The 27916-nt window shown below is 47.0% G+C and overlaps 1 protein-coding gene across 1 annotated transcript; it reads right to left on the reverse strand.

Annotated features, from left to right (window-relative positions):
* Positions 1-27905, reverse strand: RAVER2 (ribonucleoprotein, PTB binding 2). Its single transcript, XM_050977506.1, has 14 exons — positions 27750-27905; positions 19163-19229; positions 17800-18269; positions 13303-13494; positions 12212-12338; positions 11258-11340; positions 8601-8705; positions 8252-8363; positions 6862-7073; positions 5049-5160; positions 4577-4725; positions 3408-3497; positions 2722-2844; positions 1-1373 (listed from the first exon to the last, which is right to left on the reverse strand). Exons 1-14 carry the CDS (start codon positions 27903-27905, stop codon positions 1248-1250), a joined length of 2124 nt encoding a protein of 707 aa, XP_050833463.1. The 3' UTR covers positions 1-1247.
* Positions 27906-27916: the final 11 nt, after the last annotated feature.

Here is a 27916-nt window from a genome sequence, read left to right on the forward strand (position 1 = left end):
TAAGTACCAACAATTTATTTTCATTGAAAAGTGTAACAAGTTGAGAAAGTTGCATATACAAACAGTTGAAACAAAATATTACAAGTGAATTTATCAATACATACAGGCAGAATCCCAGCCAAGCTCCTGGCTCCTGTTTGTGGAGCAGTTCCAGCAGCTGGGGGAAGAGGGAATTTGCTTGGGATTTTTTTTTAAGCTTTGAAAATGTGGATCCTGGTCACATCCCAAAGCTTGAAAGGCAAAAGTTTAAGACTTTTAATTTAAAAAAATCATATTGAAAAATGGCTTCAGTGTTCTCTAGCAAAGAAAAGGGAGAAGGAGGTGGCTCCTGGCCTCAGTGACCTCAATCCAGATGGATTTGCAGCAGGATTCCAAGGGCAAAGCCCTGGAATGGGGCTGGCTCCTCATCTACCTTCACTGAGGGCAAAAGGAAGGACTGCTGATCTCCAGCTCCAAGGGCAGAGAACAACTCGAGGCAGAGCTGATAATAAGCTAAAAGTACAAAGAGTCTTTAAAAAAAAAACCCAGGAAAATGCACTCCAAAGTGGGAAACAATGTGGGGTGGCCCAGGAAGAGCTGTCCCACACCTGTGGAAGGAGGGTGCTGCCTCACACTGGGAATTGCTTCCTCCATGGGAAAGCTGTGGAGTCTCAGCCTAAAACCAAAGTTATTCCACTGGCCAAGGAGCCAAATGGATTATTCCAAATCCCAGGGAATATTCCAGGGAGCACAGGACAGCATTTCCCTTTGAACAGGCATTTAGGGAGAACATCACCGAGGCTCTGGGACTCCATTTGGTATCGCTCCATTCCAGGATTAAGAAGAAATATTAAAAACTGAAAGGCTGTAAATGCAGAGCTCTTAATCCTGGAAAAAGGAAAGTTGGGAAAAAAAAACCCCACATTCTGAGTTAAAAAAATACAAAATAATTACTATCAAGACTTCCTCTTTTAACTTCCTCAGGCTGAGGACTGGAGAAAGGATCAGCTTTCTTTCCTCTGGGTTTTTATTGCTTTCAGCTGGAGCTGCCCCAGCTCCCCAAGTGCCTGCGCTCTGTCCCACAGGTGACAAAGCCAACGCTGTCCCCTCCTCTCCAAGTGAGAGCAGCCACCGCCTCTGTCCCCTTAGTCCTTGCTGTGCCGGGACAGAGCCGGCTCCTCTCGGGCCACTCACCCCGGCCAGCAGGAGCTCCTGGTGGGAAGTGAAGGCAGCAATCGATCCAGAGGGATTCCCATGGCTCCCATGGCTCAGTACACGCGCTTCTTCTTCAGCGAGGACTCCGCGTAGCGCGCGGCGCCGCCGGGGCCCGGGAACTCGGCGGGGCCGGGCTCGGGGCAGGACACGAGGTACGAGGAGCTGCGCTTCGGGGCCACCTGCGGGCGACACACGGCACAGCTGCCACTCTGCACCGCTGGGATGCCATGTGGCACACGGGCTGTTCGGTTTGAACTGAGGTGTTAGTGTGGGAACCCAGGAAATTCCTCTGGATGCCCTGGAGGGCTCGAGCCCCTGCCCGGGGGGCTCAGGGACCTTGGCACAGAGCCCAAGGGCCTTTGAGTCAGCCCTTGGAAAAAACAATTCCCAACCTTGTATGAAGAATTAAAATCCAGGAAAGTTTAAGTAGGATGACGGGGTGAAAATGTAGATTTTTGGGGTTTTTAGAATGGGGGTTTAAAGGGCAAGATGGAGGGATCTGGGCACGTCCAACCTTTCTCCTTCTTCTTCTTTGCCTCCATCTCCTGCTGTGCTGGTGGCACTCAGGGATTGGTGTGGAGCAGAAGCTCAGTGTCTGACACAGGTGATGGGGATTGGGAAGTTATTGTAAATATTGCACAGGTGGTTTATAGTATAAAAGATAACACTGCCCTGGGGCAGGCAGTGCCTCTGTCTGTCCTGCTGAACAGACCTCAGCTGGCCAGAGAAAGAATTTATAGATGGGAAACAAAGAAAACAACCTTGAGAACAAGAACTGAAGAGCTCTGACTCCTTCTTTGAGTGCCAGGCTGGGAAAAGAGACTTTCTAACCCATCTCAGAGTCACTGTGAGCAGCAGAGATTCCGAGATCTTTGTTTTTATTCATGTTCTAGGTTTACATTAGAGTTTATGCTATGGATTTTATATTGTAGTTGTGAGTTTTGTAGTACTTTATTTTAATAAACTAAAAATGGAGTTGTATTTTTTCTTTATAAGATTTTTTAAGGATTAACTAAGAAATGATACTTAAATTATTTTTATTTTTAAATTAATAACTAACTACTTGTGGCTTGCAATGTGGACTTTTTTATCTAATGACAAATACTATTTAAACTTATGAAGAACGACTAGTCTTCATCCTAAAACTTTAAATTTATCCTGTGTGTTTTTGATTTGCTTTCCAGGAAATTTTGAGCTGCTCTCTGTACTTCAGAGATTCTATCCCAGTGCAAACCATCTACAAAAGTCAGGCAAACACCCACTCAAATCCAGTGCCAACCTCCTCCTCTCTTCCTACTTTATTTGCCTCCAAAAACCCAGCCTGGCTCTGCCCGTGGCGTTCGGGGCACTGAGAGGAGCTGATCCCCAGGGCCTGGAGGGCTCTGCAGGGCTCTGGAGCTGGCCCAAGCCCTTCTCACATTCCCAGGAATTGTGAGGAGCAGGGATGCAGAGGGAAAGCTCCACCCGGGGGCAGCAGCAGGCAGGGAGAAGCTCTGCAGGCGCTGCTGCTCCTCCTCCTGCTCTCACCTGCTTTAAGGGATTTGCTGGAGGAGGCTGCAAGCCCGGCTGGGATCCCTGGGCTGCACTCAAAAAGGAAGGCACCACCTGCAGGCAGGTGCTGTAGTTTGGGAAAGATCCACCTGCAGGTTCCTGAATCCAGAAGGGGATCCATGAAATAGAAGGAAAGAAGGTTTAATAATTCATTTTTTTTTTTTTTTTTTTCCTGCTATTGTGATGAGCTCTGAGCAGGTAAGGAAATACCTGAGCCACAAGAGGTGCAATTCAATTCACAGCAGCTTGGGGGTGCAGCAATTCCTGGAGCAAAATGGGGGGTTTGGATGATGGAATTTGTGCCATTCCTTTCTAAAGATGCTTTAATTTGAGTCATTCCTTTATTTCTCCTTGCTCACCAAAACCTCAGCTTGGGCAAGAAAAGAGCCCTCAATGCTGGGAAATTCAGCACTGGGAAATGCCATGAACGGTGTGCTGCTTCCTGGTGGGAGTATTCTGATCCACTGCTGAGCATTCCAGGTGCTTTTGGATGGTGGGATTTTAGACAGGGGCATTTTGGGGGTGCAGGGCTGCCCTGCAGCAGTGCCCATGCAGTGCCTTCTGCAGCCCCTCATTCCTGTGCCAGCACACAAAGCAGGTGTCCAAAAGCTGATGGGAGCAACAGCCAGTGGAGACAGCAAGAAAAGGAAATTATTTCTCACCTCAGAGGCTTCATTTTCCAAGCCATCCACTCTGGCCTGGGTAGAGTGATGTGCCTGAGCATACTGCTGGTACCACTGCTGGACAGCCTCCTACAGAGGAGCACAAATCCTCTCCCATGCCTGCCTGCAACTCCTACAGCCCAGAGCTCTCCAAGAAGCATCAAAACACCTCCAGCACCAGTGCTGAAGCTCAAATCAAACAGTTTCAATTATGGTAAGTGCTTAAAACACACAGGAGGCACCTCTGGCCTGGCAGAGAGGCAGGGACAACAATTCCTGTTATGGGAACACCTCCAGGGATCCAGGGGCAGCCACAGCTTCTCTGTGCACCCCCACCCTGCCCAATCTCCCATCCATCCCTGCCCTCTGGCAGTGGGAGCCATTCCCTGGGTCCTGTCCCTCCAGGCCTTGTCCCCAGTCCCTCTGCAGCTCCCCTGGAGCCCCTTCAGGCAGCAGATCTGATCCAAGGGGTGTGTGGCCCCTGGCAGAGCTCTGTGCAGTGACCCTGTCCCCCAGCCCTGTGGCCAGGCTGGGAGCCTCCCAACCCAAACCCTGGCTGCCAGGAGTCTGGGGCTCACAGGTGTCCCTGCCAGCAGCCCAGGGCAGTCTGTGTCCCCCTGACAGCCTGGGAGGAGGCAGCTCTCAGCTCTGACCTGCACAGTGACAGTTTCACACACCCTCAGGAGGGTTGTTGCAAATATGGGGATGTTCTTTGCCAGTGGAACAGGCTCTGAGCACTGCAAACTCTGCAGAGCCTGCAGCTCCTGGCCAGGCTCTGATCTGCACATGGGGAGCACATCCTGTGCTCTGAGAGCAGCTGGCAAACATCCCCAGGCTGTGCAGCAACTGCAGGCACAGCTCTCTGCCCAGGATCCAGCCAAAGTTCAGGACTTCAAAACTTCTGGGGAAGGCACAGAGAAAAACCCCCTGCTTTTGAAGGCAGAGGTGCTGAGAGGTCATTTTTTAGTGAGTGCCCACAGTTCAGGCTCTCCAGAAACAATTTTTTCAAGGGTTGTGATTTCAGCAGGGAATGTTCTTTGTGCTAAATCTGCTCTGAACACTGAAACAGATAAACTGTCAGTGCAGAGGCTCAGGAAGAACACCCAGGGAAAACAAGGAGAAGCTCTGGGAGAATCCCAGGGGACACCAGGCTGAGGGATTATTCCTACCTGTGGGTACTCCCCAGGCTGCTGGGAATAACTGAAATAATTTTCCATTGCATGTTGTGGTGCAGTTCCCTGAGACACAGCAGCATCCACCAGGTTGTTGGGAAGGCTGGTCTGCTGTGGAGGACTGGAGGCTTTGCTGGCAATTGCTGCTGGGAACACAAAGAACAGAGGCTGGATCAACACCTGGCTTGTAACAAACACACTAATGAGGTTCTTGTCCAGGATTAAAATTGAGATTTGTGCCCCAAATTAATCAGTGCTACTAATAATTGAAAGGCTTCCAGAAGTTTGTGAGCCTCTGAAAATCCAGCCCTGTTTAACCATCAGGATAAATTTGCAGTCCTCAGACACACTACAAGATTTCCTTGAGGATAAATGCTGTGGTCACTGGATTTACCAGGCAAACAGGAGAAGTATTTGCCACACTCTGGCTGTGGAAATTTGCAATGAAATCCATGGAATGTTTGCTTACCTGGCAGACAGATACCAGGCAAAACACTTGCCAAATTCAAGTAGGGGTTGGTGCTCAGCCGGATTTCTTTTGGGGGCTCCCCAAGCAGAGAAGTCTGTTTTTTCAAGGGAGTCTGAAAAATGGACAGGGCAGTTTGCATTAAATTCATATTAAATTGATCAGAAATAAAGTTAAGTGGCCTAGCAAGGTCTTGGGAAAAGCTCAGTCCTATGAAAAAAACCTTCTGAAATAAAATGAAACTTTTGAAGTCAATCCTTGAAAAGTTCCATTTTATTTCAGCAATCTGGACACATTGCCTACACTTTTTTCTTCCAAATAGTTTTTGTAGGAATGTTTCTCTTCAGACTGCAAGTTCCTAAAGGATATTACAAAACAAACAAACAAAAGAAAACCTTTTATATGCAAGTGAAGGAATAATAATCACTCGAGCAATTCCAGATGCAGGGAGTGAACATGAACTACTTGGCCAAGACCAAATCAACTCTTTTCACTTGGAGACACGAGGAAAGAAAGGCCAAATGTCAGGAAAATCATGAGTTAAGCCCATGTGTCCCCAAAATGTTGAAGCATTGAAGTATATTAAAATTATTGTTTATTACTTTATAATATATTATTATTACATATTATTATTAATTATTTTAGATTTATATATAAAAAAGTAAATTTTCTTAAGGGCAGGAAGAAAATTCTGAAAGAATGAGACCACTAAAATCCCATTCCATCATCCTCTCACACCTCACCCTCAAGGGAATAAATAATACTTTTAAAAACTGGTAATTAAAAGTGGAAAGTTTATATACACACACACAAGCACCTGGAAACCCACAGGCCCCCCAACCCCCAGAACTGCTCCTGATGAATGACAAAATTCAAGCCCAAGTTCAATTTTTGCCCTTTAGAAGAGTCTGCCCTGAGATAAATGTTGAATTCCATCATCCAGGCCTGTGAGGCACAGATGGAGAGAAGCCCTGCAGCACTGAGGAGCTGCCTTTGTTCCTGCAGCTGGACCACCACGGAGAGCATTGTTCTCTGCCCAGCACTGCCGGGACCTCCGCGGGCCCAGGGCGCTCCTGGATCCAGGGAATTGTACAGGGGGACACAGGAGGGGTGAAAATAATGGGGGAAGGAGGAGGAAACAAGGAGGAAACCAGGAAACAAGGAAGGAAACAAGGAAGGAAACAAGGAAGGAACAAGGAAAGAAACAAGGAAGGAAGGAAGGAAACAAGGAAACAAGGAAGGAAACAGGAAGGAAACAAGGAAGGAAACAAGGAAGGAAACAAGGAAGAGAACAAGGAAACGGAAGGAAGGAAACAAGGAAAGAAACAAGGAAGGAAGGAAGGAAACAGGAACACAAGGAGGAAACAGAGGAGAGGAAACAAGGAAGGAAACAAGGCAACAGGAAGGAAACAAGAAGGAAGGAAGGAATAAAAGGAAAAAAATGAGGAAGGAAGGAAACAAGGAAGGAGGAGGAGGAGGGAGCGAGAGGAGACGGAGAGAGAGGAGAGGAGAGGAGAGGAGAGGAGAGGAGAGGAGAGGAGAGGAGAGGAGAGGAGAGGAGAGGAGAGGAGAGGAGAGGAGAGGAGAGGAGAGGAAGAGGAGAGGAGAGGAGGGAGAGGAGAGGAGAGGAGAGGAGATGAGGAGAGGAGAGGAGAGGAGAGGAGGAGAGGAGAGGAGAGGAGAGGAGAGGAGAGGAGAGGAGAGGAGAGGAGAGGAGGGAGAGAGGAGAGAGGAGGGAGAGGAGAGAGGAGAGAGGAGAGAGGAGAGAGGAGAGAGGAGAGGAGAGGAGGCAGTGTGTGTGCAGCAGGCTCCTTACCGCCAGGCTGGAGTCGCAGCCCTTGCCGTGCCCGGCAGCTTTGGAGGGCGCAGCCCGCAGCGCCCCGGGGAGGCTGGGCAGCGCCTGGGGGAAGGGCGGCGCTGCCGGCACCGCCTCGGCTTTGTCTGCAGCGGCGTTGGGCCCGGGAAGAGCTTGTCCAACAATGTGCTGATTTGGGAAGAATGGCAGCATGCCCATCCCTGCTGCTGCTGCTGCTGGAATGGGAGCTGGGTTAGATGCTGCAGGCAGCCATAAATGGAGAAACTTTGCTGTTAGATGGGATTTGTTAGAGAGGGTTTGGTTGTGGGGTCAACAAGGGTGGAGGAGAACAATTCCAGATACTGCACTGCTTTTTGTTCCTTCCCCATCCCACGGGCAAACAGCTCCATTTCAAGCTGATTCAATAAAACTCTGACTTTTCTAAACATTCCCTGTGATAACTTTCTTAGTGCTTCCTGGCATTTTCAAAGAAAACCCGGGAACAACATCCTGGAGGATGCTGGATGGGAGCACAGGGGGAAACCCCACCTCAACTGGCATTGGGAAGAACTCTTTTCACTGAAAAGCTGCAAAGTGTTTTCCAAAATGAAAACCTGGCTATTTGGAGCTTTCTGCCCTCCCTGGATGCCCCTTCCTTGCTCCTGGTCTCTGCCCAGGCTCAGAGCATGGCCAGGATTGCAGAACACAGGGAGCAGTGGAGGAAACAAGGTCAGAAAATCCTGCAATGGTTTGGGCTGGGAGGGACCTTAGGGATCATCCATTCCCATGGCAGGGACACCTCCCACTGTCCCAGGCTGCTCCAGCCTGGCCTGGGCACTGCCAGGGATCCAGGGCAGCCCCAGCTGCTCTGGGAATTCCATTCCAAGCCTCACCTCCCTCCCAGCCAGGAATTCCTTCCCAATATCCACCTAAATCTACCCTCTTTCAGCTTCCAGCCATTCCCTGGGTCCTGTCCCTCCAGGCTTTGCCCCCAGTCCCTCTCCAGCTCTCCTGGAGCCCCTTCAGGCTCTCTGAGCTCTCCCTGGATCCTTCTCTCACCAGGTGAGCACTCCCAGTACCCGGCTGATCTTTCCTCATAAATATTGAGGGCATCAGTGGCACAGAAATTTGCATTCCAAACTGACTCCTGTCACAGACTGGCTGGTAAAATTCCTTTCTTAATGAAATGAAGGCAAAGACCAAATCTGTGGTGCCTTTTCAGCAACTCCCATTTCCCTGCTTTGAAAACCCCACAAAAGGTCACCTCTAAATAAAAACATATTCCAAAAGAGGCAGTAACTGAGCCAGCAGAGGATTTAACAAGCTGCTTTTGTTACACAGGGAGAAAGTCAGGTGCATGATGTGGAGCTGGGCATTTCTACTGGTGTGGGATGAAATGAAATTCATTTACACTTGAGAGCTTCTCCTCGTGTTGCCAGGCCTGAGTTCACTGCTGGCATCACCCCTATGCCCAGCACTGTCTGCAGGAGCACTGCTGGAGGCTCTCCCAGCAAACCTGGTTTCTAAAAGGAAGAAGAGAAAACTGTGTAAATGATTAAAATAATCTGCTCATAGCTACTTTTTACAACTCCCACACTCTCAACCTCTCCAGCTCCACTGAACTGTTCAAGGATCACAGAACATGAATGGCTTGGGTTGGAAGGGAATTCAAAGATCACGGGCACCTGGAGCTATAAATGATTTATTTTAGGAATTGTGAGAGTGTGCAGAGAGAGGCAGGGCTGCAGGGATGGCCTTACACTGTTTGCCTGCATGTTCTCCATCTTCAGCAGCTGCTGCTGGGGCAGGGGCAGGTGAGCAGGGCTCTGCAGCAGCAGGCTGGAGGTGCTCCCCAGAAGTGAGCTCTGAGAAAGGATTCAAACAAGGGTTAGCTGACAGCCAGGGAGAAACTGCTCCAAGAAATTAAAGATTCCGAGTTAAGACAGCAAAAGGAAATAATTTCCTCCACAGAACTGGTTTTGCTTCAGAGAAATACCCAGATATATTTCCCCCCACAACAATCTACATGAAACCCTACTCCAGAGGCATTAAAACCTGACAAATGACAGTGCCTGCAGATTGGCAAGTCTATAAAATATTCACATTCTCATTCAGAACCTTCTGGATCAGTTTGCCACCAGAGCCACTGAATTAATAACTTTGGGGCACCCTCTTCAGACTCTGCCACTTGTATATTCAACATTATGAGCTCTGGCCAGCACTGAGGGCTTAAAATAAACTTTAAAAGACATCATGATTTATGTTACAGGCCTGGAAGAGTCTGGCAGCATCACCTGCCAGTAAAATGCAGGTTTGTTCTATAGGTTGTTGTACAAAAATAAACTGACAGGACACTGTCATCGTGCCAAGTTCACCCTTTATTGTTTTTTATCTCCAAACCCAGGGAATGAAGAGGGTAAAACATCTCCCAAATATTTCCAAGCCTTGCCAGTGTCTGGGTGGCTTAAATTCCTCAGGAAAAAACCCTTTATGACTGAAATATGATCTTTTGGACTCAGAAATGTGCTTTTCCAAACCAAGATGGGCCATATCTAGATTAGTTATGCATCTATTTGAATTGTCTCAGAGATTTCCAGGAGAAATTATGCAGGGCTGGTTATTGTCACCAGTGCCAGGGGCTGCTCCTTCTGAGCTTGGCTCCAGCAACAAAGCAAAGTGGTTCAATTGCAAAACTTTCAGAAATAAAAGAGTGGAAAAATCAGTTGGGTCAGAATCCTCTGAGGAAAGGCTCTGGATTAATCAAGATTTAATAAATTGCTGGATGACTGAGGAAAACATCCCTGAGAAAGCAGAAAATGCATTATTTTGGAACAGGATAATTTATAAGTAAGGGAAATTAAGAGAAACAAGCTGCAAATCCATCTACCTCCAGCTGAAAAATTACTGGGTGAATAACCTTCAAATCCTCTCTGTTGAATCCTTTTTAAAGAATTATTTTTAAATATTTATTCTCATTCTGTTCCTTCACAAAGCCCTGAATATCAAACAGAAACCCAAGACATGCAGGGAGCTAAAGCAGCGTGACTGGGGAGGGGTTTCAGTGACAACACTGAATTTCTAAATAAAGAAATAAATAAACAAATAAACAAACAAAACAGTGACCTGCTTCCCTGGCTCACCCCAAAACAAATCACCCAAGAAGAGAAAAATGTGCATTAAGGAAGAAATTAGGATCAAATCCTTCTAAAATTCAGGTTTGGAGCTCATTAAATGACAGGAAGCTCCCAGGAAGAGAAGGAGATGAAACTTTTAAATCTCTGGGCAGAGAAAACACAGAGTTGGTTTGGCTGCAGCTCTCCCAAGCCAAAAACCTTTGGATTATCATCAATTGTTAATTGTGGAAAACATCCCTGGCTCCAGCTGGGAGCACCAAACACTCCCAGTGCCTTCCAAGGAAGCACAGGCTGAAGAGAGAGCAGCAGCAACTTCAACAGACCCATTGAAAATGTCATTTCAGTTAAAAAAAAACCCTCAAAGAATTATGTCTTTTTAAATACGGGGCAAAAGTCAGCAGAATTTATTAAAAATTGATATATTTACCTGCCAGTCTTTAGAGTAAAAACAGGAGAGCTCAATATAGTTAACATAGGGAATATTCCTGCATTTTAGTTGGGTCTTTTTAAAGATCTCTAAGGCTGTGTTTGTCAAAAGAACTGCAGAAATAAGTGATGCTGAAGGGGATTTTATTGTTAAAATGGAAATTTCTGAAATATCAGAAATAATAAGGCCAAGTGATGGACTCCAGTCCCTTGCAGGTCTTTGTCTGAATCCCTACCATGAATATTAAATTCAATTTCTGGCTCCTGGCAGAGCTGGAGAAACCCCTGAGAGCAGCTCAGCTCAAGGCAGAAATTCTGGCTGTGGGGGCATTTTCTCTCTCTCAAGTTCTAGCACAAACCCATCCCAAAGATCCTTCCCATTTCCTCTCAGGAATTCTGGTGCCCATCTGGAATTACAGGAGAACTTGAGGGGTTTATCAGGAAGAAGCAGCATCTGCAAATCTCTATTTTTTATGGCACATGCAGCACATTTGGGTCCCTGCAAGCCTGAAAATGAAGCTAAGGCTGCTGAACTCGTTGGTTTGAATCAGATGAACCATGAATCCCCCCAGGAGTGTGGATGAGCTGCTCCAGGAGAAAGGGATGTGCCAGGCTCCTCGAGAGCTCATTTAAAGAGGGTTTTTTTCTGCCAGTAATGACAAGTTTTGTCTACATGGGCAGGTTTTAAGTCCAAAATTTAGATAAAACAACTCCATTCTGGACAGTCAGCACTGCTTGCTTCCCCCATCTCATAACTTTCCTTAGAGCTCCAACAAGAACACTTAATTTTAGCTTTAATTCCTTAAAACTTTAGGATCTCTCACCAGATACCTTTTTTTTTTTTTTTTAATACATACCTGATGAACTTTATTCAACTGCAAAAAAGGTGGCCCAACTGCTGAATTTATGAGGTGAGGTAAACCTGCAGATGCTCCAAGAACTGTTTAAGAAACACACAAAAAATCGTGTATTTTACAAATTAGAAAAGTAAAAGTCCTTAGAATTATCCTGTAGTTTTAATGTGCTTTTCAGAAAATCTTCGAGTGTACAAAGGTCACTACAAGGGAGCCTCGTTGGGGTTGGGAGAGGCTATGAAACCTTTTGATGTAAATTAGCAGAAGGTGAGAGCTCCTCCACAGTTGAGAGTTTCACTCCTGAGCTGACTGCAGGCCTCAGCTTTATCTGAAGTGCTTGAAATTCAGATTTAGCTCAAGTGTTTCTGCCCTGAAGTGGTCACTTCACACCCCATTTCTGGATTTCTTTGTCACCACACTCTCAGCTCTGCCCCACTTCATCTCCTCATCACCTGATTCCTGTTCTGAGCACTTTCACCGTTTGAAATGTCATTAATTAGGGGTCATGTTTATTCACATCCTAATTAGAACACAGCGATGTTTCTGGCTGATGCTGTAATCAATACTCTGCACAGCTGTGGCAGCAGCCAAAAGAATAAAGATTTACACTGGCAACGGGAGAAAGACTCAGGCTGCACAATTCAGATCTAAAATCAGATTTAAGTTCAGCCAAGCCTTGCAAAAGACATTTCTTTCTAAACCCATTTCTAATAGGAATATTCAGAGCCCACAGAATTCATACAAGGGTGAACTGCAGGAACACTGAATTTTACCCCACACCAAAGTGTAGCAAAGCACCCCTTGCTTCTGTTTTCATAAAAGGTTGAAGTTACCTGCACAAACACACTGAAACAGTGTCTGCACAGATTTTAATTATTATTTCTACTTAATTACTCTGCAAAAGCCTCGCAGCACTCAAAGCAGGGTTTGGTTGTGCATTATTTCACAGCAGCTTACCAGGTTTTACAGCGTGGCCACGCAGCTGGGGCTGCAGCAGCATCTGCAGCATTGCTGGGTTATTAAAACTTTTCATGATCTGCACTGGATTTGGCTCTGGAAGCAAGCCTTTCCTGTTGTTCCTCATCTCCAGTGAAGAGAGAAGAAGTGTTAGAAGCAAGAAAAAGCAATGAATGCATTTAAACCCCTCAAACTCCAACGGCAATGTACACATTTCATCTGACAAAAACCCATTTCCTCCCCTGTTTCCTGCTTTTTTTCCCCTCAAATGAAACACCTAACAAACGATTCCAGCAAAATTTCAAGCACATTTCTCTTTTTCCTTTAAACCCAGAGTTATCAGTGCAGGAGAATAAGAAATGGTGCCATGAGCACCATATCTTGAAGAAATTAAAGATTTTTGACTTCTCATCTCTCTTATAGAGATGTTGCCTGAGCAGGCTGAAGAGAGGGAACTCTCCTGCCTCTCCATGTAACACTGATCACATCCAATTTTCTAGGAAATAATTTGATAAGACATGTGGGTGTAAAAAGCTTTCTTCCACCTTGAGCATGAAATGAACCTATTTCTCCTGCCTTGAAATTTATCTTAAAGCTGACAAATTCTTGCCTCTCTGTTTGAAACCAACTTTTAGCTCGTCCAATGACTCATTCCCAGTGACTTTTGTTTTGAGCTGGAACAATTTCTCTTACAGGAGATTACATTTAATAAATCCCAGAGCTATGTGGGTGCAACTCTGTGGTATTTTATGGATATTTATTAATCTTCTTCCTGGCCATAATTGCCGAGGAAGGAGCCTGAACTGGGCTGATAATACAGAATTCCAGAATGGTCTGGGTTGGTTAAAGTCCTTTACTATGGGCAGCGCTGACCAATCACAGAATTCCAGGGTTTGGCTTGGGAAGGACCTTAAATCGCACCCAGTGCCACCACCCCTGCCATGGCAGGGACACCTCCCACTGTCCCAGTCTGCTCCAGCCTGGCTGTGATAAACCCAAACCGTTCCCCAAGCCCGGCTCCTTCTCCTGGCTGCACAAAGCCCCAGCAGGGCGTGAGGAGCTCATCCCAAAGAGCTTTCCAGGGATCTCACCATCCTCTGTGCTGCTATCAGAGCTGCCAAGGTGCTCCTGCCCGGGGCTCCAGGGGCACAGAAGGACACCTGGAGCCTCCTGCCGTGGATGGTGGCCCCGTCCATGGCCCCTCGCACGCTCTCCGCCTGCTCCGCGCTCTCGTACTCCAGCACGGCAAAGTCGCCGCTGCCGCCGTCCTCGTCCTGGGCAAACTGCAAAGGGACAGCTCCAGAGCCAGGGAATGGGAATGGGAATGGCAGCAGGGACAGCTCTAGAGCCAGGGACATGGGAATGGGAATGGCAGCAGGGACAGCTCCAGAGCCAGAGACATGGGAATGGGAATGGCAGCAGGGACAGCTCCAGAGACAGGGAATGGGAATGGGAATGGCAGCAGGGACAGCTCCAGAGCCAGGGAATGGGAATGGCAGCAGGGACAGCTCCAGAGCCAGGGAATGGGAATGGCAGCAGGGACAGCTCCAGAGCCAGGGAATGGGAATGGGAATGGCAGCAGGGACAGCTCCAGAGCCAGGGAAATGGGAATGGCAGCAGGGACAGCTCCAGAGCCAGGGAATGGGAATGGGAATGGGAATGGCAGCAGGGACAGCTCCAGAGCCAGGGAATGGGAATGGCAGCAGGGACAGCTCCAGAGCCAGGGAATGGGAATGGGAATGGCAGCAGGAAAGACAGCTCCAGAGCCAGGGAATGGGAATGGGAATGGCAGCAGGGACAGCTCCAGAGGCAGGGACATGGGAATGGCAGCAGGGACAGCTCCAGAGCCAGAGAATGGGAATGGGAATGGCAGCAGGGACAGCTCCAGAGCCAGGGACATGGGAATGGCAGCAGGGACAGCTCCAGAGCCAGGGACATGGGAATGGCAGCAGGAAAAACAGCTCCAGAGCCAGGGAATGGGAATTCCAGCAATTACAGCACCCAGAGCTCTATGGAAAATGGGAATTCCAGGAACAACAGCAGCTCCCAGAGCCCATGGAAATGGGAATTCCAGGAACAACAGCAGCTCCCAGAGCCCATGGAAATGGGAATTCCAGGAACAACAGCAGCTCCCAGAGCCCATGGAAATGGGAATTCCAGGAACAACAGCAGCTGCCAGCACCCCATGGAAATCTGGCAGTTCCAGCAGCTGCCCTGCAATATGGTACCTGGCCCTTGCAAGATCCTGCACAGCTGACACAACCAAGGTTGGTATTCCCCCAGACCATGAGGTTCTTTCTGTAAACACTGGAAATAAGCTGGGTATCACATCTTCAGCTATTTGGCATTCATTTTTATGGACTCATGGTTATCTGCTCATCCCTTCCATTATCTCTTCCATCCCCACCTTCACTTCCATCCCACCTCATGCAGAACCTCAGCCATGAAATGCATTTAACACAGATTTAAAGAACAGAGCAGGATGAGAAGCAAACTGTAAATACAGCTGGATGCTACAGCCAGTTTTATTCTGCAGGGTAATTATAAACTCGTTCTTCTTCATTTTTTTCAGCCTGCAATATTCAAAGTGCTGTTCGTCAGGGTGCATGACAGCTGCTGAAACACGCAACAATGCAAATTCCAGCAGTATCTGGTGCCTTTTGGGAGCAGGGGAAGGCTGTGGTTGTGGGGAATGCCAAGAGAAGATGCCAGACTGATCAATCAAGCAGACTGGAAAAGGGCTTACGTGGCAAACACTGCTCTGGCCTTTGTGTGCAGACTTTGGGAGAGAATGAGCAGATTTAAATCAAACAAAAAAACAGGCTGAGAAGGGAGGGATGAAGCTTAGGCAAAAATCTCCAGTCCCCAGATAAATGGGAGTGATAAACTGATATCAGCTCTGGTGTGGAAGAGACAAAACCTCCTCCAGATTGCACTGGATAAAAACAACCTGAGCCCCACAAACTCCCCCTGACAACTGAAATATACATGTCAAAGATCTGGAAGAAAAAGAGGGTGGTCAGATCTTTACTGGTACTGTAACTGCCTGGCCTCTGGGCAGAGCTCTGGAGAACAGATATTTCACATATAAATACATTTTATATTGAGATTTTACTTTGACACCAGTTTAGGTGCACTGGCAAAGACCTGAGGTGCTGGTGAAAAGAAGGGTTTGAAGCTGTATTTTAGTTCCAGCTGCAAAGAAACACAGTTAAAATCATGTCCTTGGTGCAGCCACCAATATGCAAAGGATTCAAGAACTTTTCAACTTCCCAAGTAAACAGGTACTGAAAAAAAGCTCTTTATTCCTACCTAGATAAGGGTGGAGACCTTTCAGTGACAATTGAAAGTTGACAGAAGAATGAGGTTTTCTGATCCTTTTTGTTGAAACAAAGGACAAAACACATTTTTCCTAATATCCATGTGCAAGTATTTAGCAGCTCCTCCTGACAAATCATTTCTGTTGTCAGTAGAGGAGAAATCAAAATGATTTTTTTTTTAATTTAACTCTGGAATAAGATGAAAAAACCCAGAGTTTATTTCATGAGTTCAGGTAAAAATTTTGGGCAAAGGATTGTGATGAAATACTGCATGAGCTCCCAGCAGCACGAAGCCATGGCAGCACCACAAGAGCTGCATTAAAGTTTTCCAGAAAAAAAAAAACAACTTTTCTCAGTCACTCTCTATAGAAACTCTCCCCAAACTGAGGATTCTGCTTCCCTGTCCTCTCCCAGTTTTTCTGTCTCTACCCACCCCACCACATCCCCCCCTCTTTGCTTTTTCCACCTTTTCTTGGGTCTTCCTCCTCCTCCTTTCTTTGTCCTCAATTTTCAGGGTGTCTCACTCATAAACCCCTAATTAATTAGCATCCATTTTCTTCTCCTTTTCACCTATCAAATCTGAACTATTTGTTTTCCTACCTCCACCCTCCTGGATTTTATAGGAACTGATCTTATGCAGACACTCTCCTTACCCACACCAAGTATTACCCAAGATTTATTATGATTTAAAAGGCAAAAAGTCAAATTTTGAGTGCTTCTAACTGCACAGCAGAGCTCTGTCAGTGAAAGCCATCTTTCCCCAAGAAGTCTGTTATTCTTTGAAGCTCAGAATCTTTAAATGATGGTGAAAAATTGTTGGGGGAGCTGATAACAGCCCCCAGATTATTTGACAGCTGGGAAAAAAAAAAAAGCCCTGAAGGAGAAGACTTTAAAGGATCAATCTGTTGAGCTAATTAAACAAAGATTGAGCAGGAGACTTGAGTCCAGCATTTAATACCTTCTTACAGGAGGAAAATCATGGGGAACAGAAGCTCCTTAGTGAGGTGAGGCTGAAGCCAGACACATTCCCAGGCTGGAGACCAAAACAGGCATTTTCTGGGAAGAGTTAATTCCAGTTTATTCACCTCCTGGTGGATCTGGATCAGGCAAGTCTAAGGATTTCCTCTGGCCAACTACAGATTGCTGGGGCTGGGACAGAGCCCTAGGGAGGGGGCAAGGCCTGCAGGTGGTCAGGCTGCAGATCCTGAGGGACCTTCTGCTCCTCCTGCTGGCAATCTCCGGGTGCTCATCCCTCAGGCTGATCCCTCAGCAGCCTTCCAAGAGACTTAAGGGGAAAAAACAACACAAAACCAGCCCTGCCACTGAAATCTGTGGAACTACAAGGAAAGATTTCCTTCTGCTGCTGGTTTATGAGGATCTAGCCGTGCCACATTGATTTGTGGCCTCATCTCACAAGCCACGGGGATGAGAAGGAAACCTCTGCACTAAAAAGGCAAAGATCCAGCACTTCTGCGCTTCCCAGCTTTCCAAAGGATGTGTCACTTCTATCCCTGGCAACAGCCAAGAACCCAAGCCTTCCTCAGTTAGGGAAAAACATGTTAAATATTAATATATTAATTATATGATGTATTTTGCATCATCTGAACTGTTGCACTTGTGATATTCCTACACTCTGGCTTTCTTTGAGCAATAAAACCTTCAGCAATGTTTACTTGAAAACCTCTCAAAAACCAAGTTATTTTCAGTAAATTATACAGGGGGATGTCCTCCAAGAACATGGACACACTGCACTCCCAGAGCAGCTCAGCATCACTGCTGGAGTGCTATCCTGCAGAATTCCCAGAGAACATGGACACACTGCACTCCCAGAGCAGCTCAGCATCACTGCTGGAGTGCTATCCTGCAGAATTCCCAGAAATCCTGCAGAATTCCCAGAGAACATGGATACAATGCCCACCCAGAGCAGCTCAGCATCACTGCTGGAGTGCTATCCTGCAGAATTCCCAGAGAACATGGATACAATGCCCACCCAGAGCAGCTCAGCATCACTGCTGGAGTGCTGTCCTGCAGAATTCCCAGAATTCCCAGAGAACATGGACACACTGCACTCCCAGAGCAGTTCAGCACCACTGCTCCCATCACTGTGCAGATGGCACAACAGTTGACAGGAAAAATAATAGAAAAGTAAAAATAAATAAGAAAAACGGGAAAATGAATAAGAAAAACAAAAGAGGAAGACAGCAAGAGGGAAGTGGGCAATGCTGCAAGCCCAGCCTTGGTTTTCCATAAGACAGAAAGCCAGCCTACCTGGCAGAAGACAGGTTTGTACTTCAGGGAGAAAGCCTGGAGCAGCTCTTTCGAATCGGCGCAGTCCTTTTGTAACTTATCCACACAAAGGCACTTGGAGTGAATGAGGTTTGTGGTCAGCTGGTTCACATCCATCCACTGTGCAAACAGAGTGCTCTCCTCCAGCTGCTTGCCCAGCAGCTCCAGCCTGGCCTTGGCAGCAGAGTCCTTCTTCATGTACTCCACGAAGCCATAGCCCTTGGAATGGCCGGTGAGCTCGCTGTAGACCAGGAAACACCTCTCCACGTTGCCATAGGCACGCACCAGTTCCTCAAACTCCTCAATGCTGAGGGACAGGGGCAGGTTGGTGATGCACAGCAGAGCATCCGTGGGCTGCAGCTGCACCGAGATCTCCTTGCCACGCAGGGAGTGCTGGTGGAACCTCCTGATGGCGCTCTGGGCCTGCTCCCCGTTTAACAGAGTGACAAAAGCTGCAAGAGACAGGAGTGGGGACATCAGGCACCCCAGCTGGTCTGCAGCCACACCTCTGCCTCCCCTGGAACCACAGATTCACCCCAAAGAGCCAACAAATAAATAGATCTATTATATATAATACCTAAAATCTCAACTGAACATCATGAGCAATTACCTCAAGAAGTGACTATGTTGTGATGCACACAACCTCACTACTTGGAACCCAACCAATTCTGCATCTGGGGAACAAAACGAAATATTCTCCTGGCAGACTGTCCTTTACTAAATTCAATATCCCATGAAGTGGAATACACACGTCACAGATTCTATGGAATCTCTTGGATGACAACATCCACAAGCTCTCCTTTTGGGGTTAACAGATCTTTTTTGGGGCTTTTCAGTCCGTAAGGCATTTCACACAATCCCAGACTGGATGAGGAGGGCAGGGACCTCCTGTTCCTCAAGCAGGGTCACCCAGATGGGTTCCCAGGATCCCAAGGGATGGAGATCTCTCTGGACAACCTGCAACAATGCTGGGTGACCCTGACAGGGCAGAAGTGTTTCCTGATGTGAGCAAACTGCAAATGCATCTGGAGCTGGGCAGGTTTTCCTCTCAGGCACGTGTGGTTTGTCCCAAGAGAGGCCTCAGGGCCAGTTTTCCAAAGGAATTCAGCCAGCTGAGGTCAGCTTGGTCCCAAAGGGACACTCACTGAGGAATACTCCTGAGAGAGGCCAGAGGGGACCAAAAATCAGATCAACACCAGAAAGTTGCCAACTTTCACTGGCTTCAGTAGAAGGTGACAGAAAAGGCACTGAGGGATGCCAGACAAGCTGTGACAGTCCATGACTTCACACACAGCACATGATGTCCCTCACAGAATTGAGATAAATGCAAGTTTTAAATTCTCACCTGTTCTTTTATTCCTGTCCACGTAACAATACTTGATTTCGTAATCTTTAAACAAGTCATGGATTTCCTGCAAGGGAAAAGTACAAATAACATCACATAAATAAGTCCCCAAACCAAGCAAGTGGATAAATTCATCCTCATTTCAAACAAAACCAAAAACTTTCCCAACAAACAGAAAATTTCACCATAGAAACACAATCAAATATTTGTTTTTAAAGGAGCTGGTTACACATTGCTGCAGCAATGTTTTAATTTCACATAAAAAACTGGCTTGCTGAATTTGATTAATTTGCTTTTCATTCTCTGGGGTGACATAAACACAAAAGGGCGTCCTGTAACTGTCTTTTGATAAAGACAAATAACATCACAGCTCATTAAATAGCAAAACCCTCTCCATTTCTCTGAAGTACAACTGGCATGGCTAAAATACCCCATGGACAAGGAACACTGGCAGCATCACACCACCAAATTTACTGAGGGCACAATGCTGCCCCAAAGCCCAACAGTTGCTTCAGTTTCCTGCTCAAGTTCACTTTAATAGATTTTCACCCTTAATAGTGGATATTCTTTCACCCAGCAGATAATTGTGGCCAGAGTACCCCCTGGAAAGTATCCTCTATCAATTACTGCACAGCTGCTCAACAGAGAATCAATCCCAAGAGCGTTATCTGCTCCCACTAATTAATGGGAAGAGAGGAGGGGTGGCTAAGAGCAAGTCTAAGAGGAGTTTGCTACAGCTATTCCCAAAAAACCAAGGTGCACGTCCTCCCAAAACCCCACAAATTATTGTCAGTTCAGGGATGAGAAAGCAGAGTTGAGCACTCACCACCCCAAGGAAAAAGCAGGAGTAATAACCTGGATATTTACATTATTTTAGCTGGACCAATCCCATACACAGGAGTGCAAGATGATTTCTGCAAGCAAAATAATCAAGCAGCTTTGTCTGAAAGTTTAATTGCAGCTGATTTCCAGCAGCTGAGTGTAGCTGCCAGTTTGGTAATTCAAGAGATGGAGCCTAAAGGTTAATTGGGTTCTCTGTGAGGGCTATCAGGTGCACACCTTTTAGTCAGGAGAGCACCAATCTCTGGTTTCACTGTTTAGCAGCTGTCAAATACTGCATTAATAAAATATGGCATTATTTCTGCAGCCACCACACGTCCTCAAATAAGGTGTGATAACGATGGGGTATCTGAAATGCAAGATATGCCCAAAATTCCAGCCAGGCAGGCGATCTGAGTGTGGACACCTCTCAAACAACAATTAGATGGTTCTTCCTCAGACATAAGAGACTGAGAAGACACTTTCTGTACACTTCTGGCAGCTCTGTTGTGCTGTGCCACTGAAGACTCCCAAAAATTGTTTCTGTCCCACTCAGCAGAAGAGGGACATATTTGCCCTTTTGATTTCCTGTATTATTTTACAAGAGCACCACTGGAAGTTTTATATGATGATTAGGCAGCAGGAAGTAGGATTTTAAACAGCTCTGAACTCTCTTTTGAAAGTCATCTGTGTATCAGATGATTCCACATGATTCCCCAGGAACTGCCTGAAACTTTGAGAGGAAAACAGCCCCTACTGAAGAAGTCTTTGGGGGATAATTATGAGATCTCAAATAAAAACTGATGAGAATATAAGGGAGATTTAAAATAAAGCCTGATTTAAGCTCAGAAATCCAGTAAAGATTTTAACACCAACTCCCCCAGGGGGCTGCAAGCACTGCCAGGTTTGAGCAAAGGGTTCTTCCAGGAAGGTTCTGGTTCTTGTGCTCTCGTGGGCTCTTGGCAGGGCTGAGACCTTCACCTGTGGAACTGGGGTTGGGCAGTGTTGCAGTGAAAGCATTTTTCACACAACCACCGTTTGTGAGGATTTACAAAGATAAAACACACCCTTCCAACTCTAGGGAAATGTGTACTCCTTTCAATTAAACAGCTGTAAATATCTCTGTGTTACACTGAGATTTCTCTGCTTGCTAAGCCAGGCACTTCTCTAAACTTCACCTCCAACATCTCCCAGCACTCAGGTCTGGTGGAAAAGAAGGAACAGAGCCCCCATTGTGCTGCTGTTCCCACTTTCACTCCCCACAGCTCAGGGCAGAGGTGTCAGGAAAGCAATGGGAACGACAGCTCGGATCCTGGTGCTCCAAGCAGCTCTCCAGGTCTGGGCCAGGAGGGAGTGTTTGCTCTGGAGGAGAAGGGGGTCAGCCAAGTCAGGTAGATCCTCTGCTGTGACCCCGTTAACTTGTGAGGAATGTAAGCACAGGGATGTTTCCGTGAGAACGGCAGAAACAAACAGCGGCTCCCGCTCCTTCCTGCTGCGCTGCAGTTTATAGCCCCTCCTATTTGTATTGTTATGTATATTTTATTATCAATCCATTGTTCCTCCCCCCTGCATTGCTGGCTTTGCCCTAGGTGTCCATCTCCCCCAAGACCTGCCCTTTTGTTCCCTGTTCCTCCCGCCATTGTCAATCCCTCCCCAAACCTGCCCCTTTCTCTGGAAACTTCCCCATCAATTTTGAACCCCTCGAGGCCCCATTGGTTTGTTGAAGTTGTTCTCCTCCCCTGCAATCCCTCTTGGTTTAAACATTTGTATTCCCCACCTTGTGTTCCACCCTCAGTTTCTCCCAATTGGGTAAAGATTGTACCCACCCCTGGGACCTCCCCCCTTTATAAATTGATGTTTGCCTAGATTTTTGACAACAAAAATGTTAAGTGGTTCTATCTGGTCCTTTCCAAGCCAAACCATTCCAGGATTTTGTGCTCCTGGAACAGAAGTATAACCAATAAAGCATAGTCACTCTACAGCCCCTTAAAGCTGTAAAAGCAGATAATCTTGTCACCAATACAAATTAAAATTTTGTAATTAGGAAATAATTGGTCATATGTGCAAATCAGCAGAAAAAGCAAAATCCAATATAATAAAGGGAGTTTAAGAGAAATCACTATCCTTTAAAAAAGTGTATTATTGACTACTGTAAATGTGGTCATGAAATACTTCAGTTCTTGCCCTGTCCTCTCTTGGGGAGAAAAACTGGCAACCTGAGTTTTCAGCACTTCTTACCAATTTGAGATTTGCACCTCAAACTTTGTGTTAAACACAAATTAGAAAGGGACTCATTCACAGGCACATTTATCAAATTACTAAAGCTCAGTGGTTTATTTCTAATAAAAGCAGCTTTTCCTGCCCAGATTTTCACAGTGTAAGGGAAGAAATACCCAAGAAATTCTCAGTACTCACCTGGAACAATACATAAGATATATATAATAACATATCTAAAGCACACCAAACTCAAGCACTGTTCTCTCTCTGGAAGTAAAACCAGACTTGATATGAAATGTAATAATTGTGCTATTCTGGCTACAGAATATTTAACAATTCTAAGGGTGCCTGGCCAGATGTCTGCAGTGAGCTTTAGGGAAGTCTCCAATATAAACACTCTCCAAGCCTGGTCTATAACTTGGCTCTCACTGAGCAGCTGAAGGCCTGAACTTCACATGAATATCCTTGAAATGAGAATCAATTAAGTTTAAAGTAGTTACTTGGCTAAGCAAGAAGGTTTAAATCATCTCACAGCTGAAAAAGGCTTTGTTCCATTTGTGCAGGCAGGATAGGAAAAAGAGAACGTCTCAGAAAAAAAGCTTTACATTTACAAAATGATATAACAGGGTGTTCATTTGATTCAGATTTTAGACTGCTAAATATCTGAGCTCCTGACATGACACATGGATTTCACTGCAGATATTAAAACAATAAGTAGTAAAAGAGAGAATATTGACATAGTTTAAATAATATGTTACTAAAGGGAAAACCCAGAGCTCTGCTGGAGAGCAAGTGCAGGACTCAGCACCAACAAGAGGGTTAATAAAAAACACAAGGACTGATGCAAAGTGCAATTCTGACCATGAGAGATCGAGGTAGGAGGGCCTCAAAATGTCATTAATTGCTGGACAAATCCCCCCAAGAAGTAACATTTCAGGCAGACTGGGCTCACCACACCTCTTCCCTCCCAGTTTCCCAGTGGTTTTCAGGGCTGAGTTAAGGAAGCTCTCGGAGGAGCAGGGCTGAGATGTGGCAGATGCTGACCTGCCAGGAACAGTGAGCACTGAGTGTCCCAAAGCTCCTGCTCAGCTCATTCCCTCCTCACTTCCACACTCCCTAACTAGGAAACCTGAAATGGATTCAAGCCTGTCATTCCAGGCCTTAAACTGCTTTTGGGGCAAACCTTTGTGTTTGGGAACTGATTCTCACTTTTGTAAGATCAGAGCCCTCGAAGTCTTCAGTGAAGTAATGTAAGAAAATGTGGAGACAGGAAAACAACTATTTCTCAGTGGAATGAAAGACTTTTTCCTCTGATCTTCCAGAGATTTTTGGGACTGTTGCTAAAAGGATCTTTATGGTACTGGAAATTAATTCCATCATCCTGGGTATACTGAATGGTGTGAGAGTTAAATGAAAGAAGGAAAGACCTGGAAAGAGGTAACTTGAGAGAGCAAGAGCTCAAAGCAAAAGAAAAGTAATAAAGAAAATTTTAAAATTCCATCTTAAGGCATGAGAGCTGCTCCCTCTCCACAATGTGCCTTTCATGTTCAGGCAGTGTGACAGAGGAGGAATGAAAACACAAAGGCCCTTCTACTTAAAGCTCTGGCATCCAACAGATTGGAGAGAGCACTTCCTCAAATCATCACACCTCATTAGAGGCTTTCCATCTAACAAGGAAAATTATGGCTAATCCAGGGAGAAAGGGGGAAAAAATGTCACAACCCCACCAGAAACAGCACCACACTAAGTAGGGATTTGGCTTTTGAACAGGGACAGACAGCAGAGAAAAAACTGAATGTGTCCATCAGGTCCCAAAATTCCAAATAAATCCCTGTCCCAGGTGGACTGTAGCAGGTTTGAATCAACACCTCAGTGTTTCATTGTTCTCTGCATTCTGTCTCTCCCCAGGAGAACCACGGGGTGTTGAAATAATTACCCAGCCCTACTTGCTGCATGTTCTGCATTAAAGTAGAGGATCCTCTCCACCAGGTTTATTTTGTAGAACTGTGACAAGGTGGGATTTAGGGATAATCAACCCAAAAATGGTTGGGAGCAAGTGCATCTTCCACAGCATCTTCTCTTATCTGCAAAAAGGGGAAGCAAAAATCCAACAGCCCTTGCTGGGCAGCTGATCTTGGCACAGAACACTGGAGATTTGGCTAGAAATTCATTATTAATTATTGCAATTACTATTAGTTTTATTAGTCTTATATTAATTTTCGATATGTTTTATTTTGCTGCAATAGTTAAACTGTTCTTAACTCCCCAGCTTTACTTTTCCCCTCATTCTCCCCAGCACCAGAGCAGTGAAGAAGTAAAAAAGTGGCTGTGTGGTGCTTATTTGCTGGCTGGGGTAAAACCACTACAAACTCAAAATAAAACTTCCTTTTCAGTGAGGTACAACTTCCACTCTGGTCATCCCGAAGTTCTTGGCATCTCTGCAGCAGAAAAGGAGACGGAGGTGGTGTTTCCTTCCCTCCCTCTGCTCAGAGCAGTCCTCCTCCTCCAGAGCACTGGGAACAGTTTTAGGATTGTTCCAAGGACCTTCTGGTTGCAATTTTTGCTCTTAGAACATCCCAGGGGAGCGTGTTCCCTGCTGCTGGAATGGATGATGGCTCAGGGATGTGGCTCAGGGAGTTGCACACACAGCAAGGCAACCCAAGAGATCCCTGATGCAGAGCCAAGCGGATCACGATGAAAGCCATCAGTACAACCAGGCTCACTTTTAAGTCTCCTGGCAAAGACTTCTCTGCAAACATCAGCCTGACCACAGCACCACATCAGAGGCTGTTCATGCTGCAAGGACAGACCCACCACGTGCTGCTCTTCAGAAGGACTGACACCGAGGGGGTGGTCTTGCTGCACAACATGCAACAGCACTGCCCTGCCCTAATGAAGCCATGAAGTGACTGCCCCAAGAGCACAGGACACGTCCCCACTCTGGCACCAAGAACTGGAACTGGAGGAGTGGCATCTGCCCAGGCTGCAGGAGGGAGCAGAGTGGATCCCTGCTCCAAGCACATATCCCAGCAAAGCTCCATGGAGAAACAGGGAAGCCTCTCCTGATCCCCCAGTTCTGAATTCTGCCTTTAAGGCACAGTCACTGCTACAGATAGCAAAGACCTGAAGATCAGAGGTCAGCAAGAGCCTGTGGCCATTTCTGGGTCATTGTCACACACCACGCTGGCGTTGTGCAGGAGGAATCCCACGAATCTGGCAACTCTGAAGAGTTCAGCATCCACTGACTTGCCAGATGAACAGCAAATGGAGACTCTGCCTTCAAGAGCAGGGAAGATGTAAAACAGATCTGCCACAAAAAATCCTTTTTCCATGGCTGTAGTGAGAGAACTGCCTGAAGAAACACTTATCCTGCAGGCACCTACTTGCAGGGTGAGGTTTGGTTTCTAAACCTGTTTCTGGTTCAGAAACCTCATGGCCAAGGGACATTTCTCCTGTGGCCCCAAAGGTAATTTATTTTTTTAAATTTAGTTTAACACAGGTGGAGCTCCAAAGGTAACTGAAGATTACAAGTACAATAATAAAGTTAATATGTAGCTACAACTGGCAGAGGAATTGTATTAGTTATGTAACTTCATATTAATAAAATAAGTTTTTTCCTACTTTTCTGACAAAACTGAGTATCTCCACCAATCTCTCTCTCTATCAGCAAAACAGTCATTTTTCATTTCAAAACTATTTTGGTAAATCTTGGCCTCACTCTTCACTTAACAACAAATGGCAGCAAAGCCAACACCCCAACGCTCAGAGATGAATAGTTACATTTATGAAAACCTATTTTGGGAGACTTGGCTGCATTTCAGTGATGTTCATCCCCTCTTGACAGTGAAGAAAACTGGCCAGGTCAGAAACAGTTTATCTGATTTTACTTGGCTCACCAATTACTGCAAGGAGAAAACAGAAGACAAACCTGTGTTTACCACGGGTGTTAACTGGCAACAAGAAATGTTAAATTTCATAGTCATTTTGGAAGCATATCACAGCCAAATACACAGGTAGACTTAACATGCCTGACCACAAACACCCTTCTTTCCAAAACTGCTCCAGGACAGAAACTTTCTCTCTACAGCACAGTTCTTCTGCCTTTGTGGCCACCAGCAGCAGCTCATCAACGTTAAAAATAAAAATGACAGTTTGTAAAGTGCATTTTAGGATCCGTTCATGGTGTTCAGGGCAACATTAGAACCTGACACATAGGAGAAAAAGGCATCTAAGCACTGCTTTTAAACCACCAAAACAAAAAGGCAAACTTCCAGAAGACTCCGTGGCTGCCAAACTTGACCTTAATGTTGGTATTTCCCTGTAGCACACACCGGCTGAGCAAGCACCGCCAAACCTGAGGTTCCACAGAGGTGAATTCCCGCAGTGGGAGCAGGGGACACACCCGCAGTGTCAGAGTGCTCCTGTCCGGGGAGCATCTGGTGACACCAGCAAAGCCACTCTGTCAACACCGCCGCTTCGTGAAGAGACGAAGATTAGCAGCGCTCACCGAGCTGCGAGTTTGCTATAGATCAGCTCATCGGGCTGCTATAAACAGAGGCGCCTAAAGCACCCTAACAAAGCTGTCAGCTCTAAACTTTTAACCTGCTACAGCAGGGCCAGACACACCGAGAGAGAACAAACCAGCCAGAAGTGCAGCGGCCAGCTGGGCGCTGCGGCTCGGGTTACTGCGAGCGCCCAGAGAGCCTCTCCAAAATGAATAGTTCCTTTTTGTGCCGGAGTTATGCAGAAATTGAGAGTCTGCACGTGCTGCTCTTACCCGCAGGTAGCAAAACCACCTGTGCTTCAGAGAGGGGGGAGGCACACCAGGAGCAGAGCAGAACAAAAGGCACAGTTACTTTCTTCTTTTATTTTTTTTTAAATACTCGTGCATCAAGTTGTGTGCTTGGAGCTGGTGAAGTGACTGTGCAGCTAAATCACCTCAGCATCTGACTCACAGCACTCGGTTGAAGAGTTCAGCGATCATCTCCTACCAACAGCAGCAATTTGAGCGGAATTTTCCTAAACCACCGTCAGACTGCGGAAAACCGCTTTCCCTCTCTACGTCTGGCTCACCTCACAATAATAATGAAAAAAGAAAGAAAGAAAAAAAGCCAGTCTGGAAGCGTTTTCGCCCAGATTTCGCACCGAAAGCGGCCGTGCTGCAGTGCCCTACCTGTGCGCACACAGGTGCCACCTCTCCGGCGGCGCTCCCGTTACCCGCTCACCCCACACCGAGCCCCGCTCGCTCCCTCACGGACCGGGCCGCGACCCCGGCGTTCCCGGGGGAGCGCTGCCCGGCCAGCCCGGCGTGGCCCCCGGGGAGGGCGTGGACGGGCGAGCCGGAGCCGCTCACCGCAGGTAACAAAGCCGCCCCACGCAGCCGGCGCCGTGAGAGGCAGCTCTGGGGAGAGGCAGCGCCCCGCGACCGCCGAGCCCCGCGGGGGACCCGGGGCTGCCCCGCGCCTCCCTCCCCGCTGCCGGCCCCCGCCTGAGGCGCGGGCGGGAGCGCGCCACGCCGCCGGGCGGCTGCGGGCAGCGCTGGCGGCCGTACCTGGCTGCTGCTCTCGGCCGGCAGGTTCCGCAGCAGGATCTTGCGGCGGTTGCCCAGCTCGCGGCGGGTGCTCGCCAGCCGCCTCGCCACCTCCTCGGCGCTCAGCGGCGGCGGCTCCGCGGGCAGCGCCGCGCCGCGCTCGGCTCCCGCCGCCATCTTGCAGCGCG

This window comes from Serinus canaria, chromosome 8, assembly GCF_022539315.1.
Source record: "Serinus canaria isolate serCan28SL12 chromosome 8, serCan2020, whole genome shotgun sequence".
Lineage (NCBI taxonomy): Eukaryota > Metazoa > Chordata > Aves > Passeriformes > Fringillidae > Serinus > Serinus canaria.

Coding starts and splice junctions, on each gene's coding strand:
- RAVER2 (XM_050977506.1), bottom strand. CDS start 27,905: ATGGCGGCGGGAGCCGAGCGCGGCGCGGCGCTGCCCGCGGAGCCGCCG. Junction 4,726..5,048: donor GCCTGGTATCTGTCTGCCAG/GTAAGCAAACAT, acceptor TTGTGTTCCCAG/CAGCAATTGCCAGCAAAGCC. Junction 3,498..4,576: donor AGCCTGGGGAGTACCCACAG/GTAGGAATAATC, acceptor GCTCCTCTGTAG/GAGGCTGTCCAGCAGTGGTA.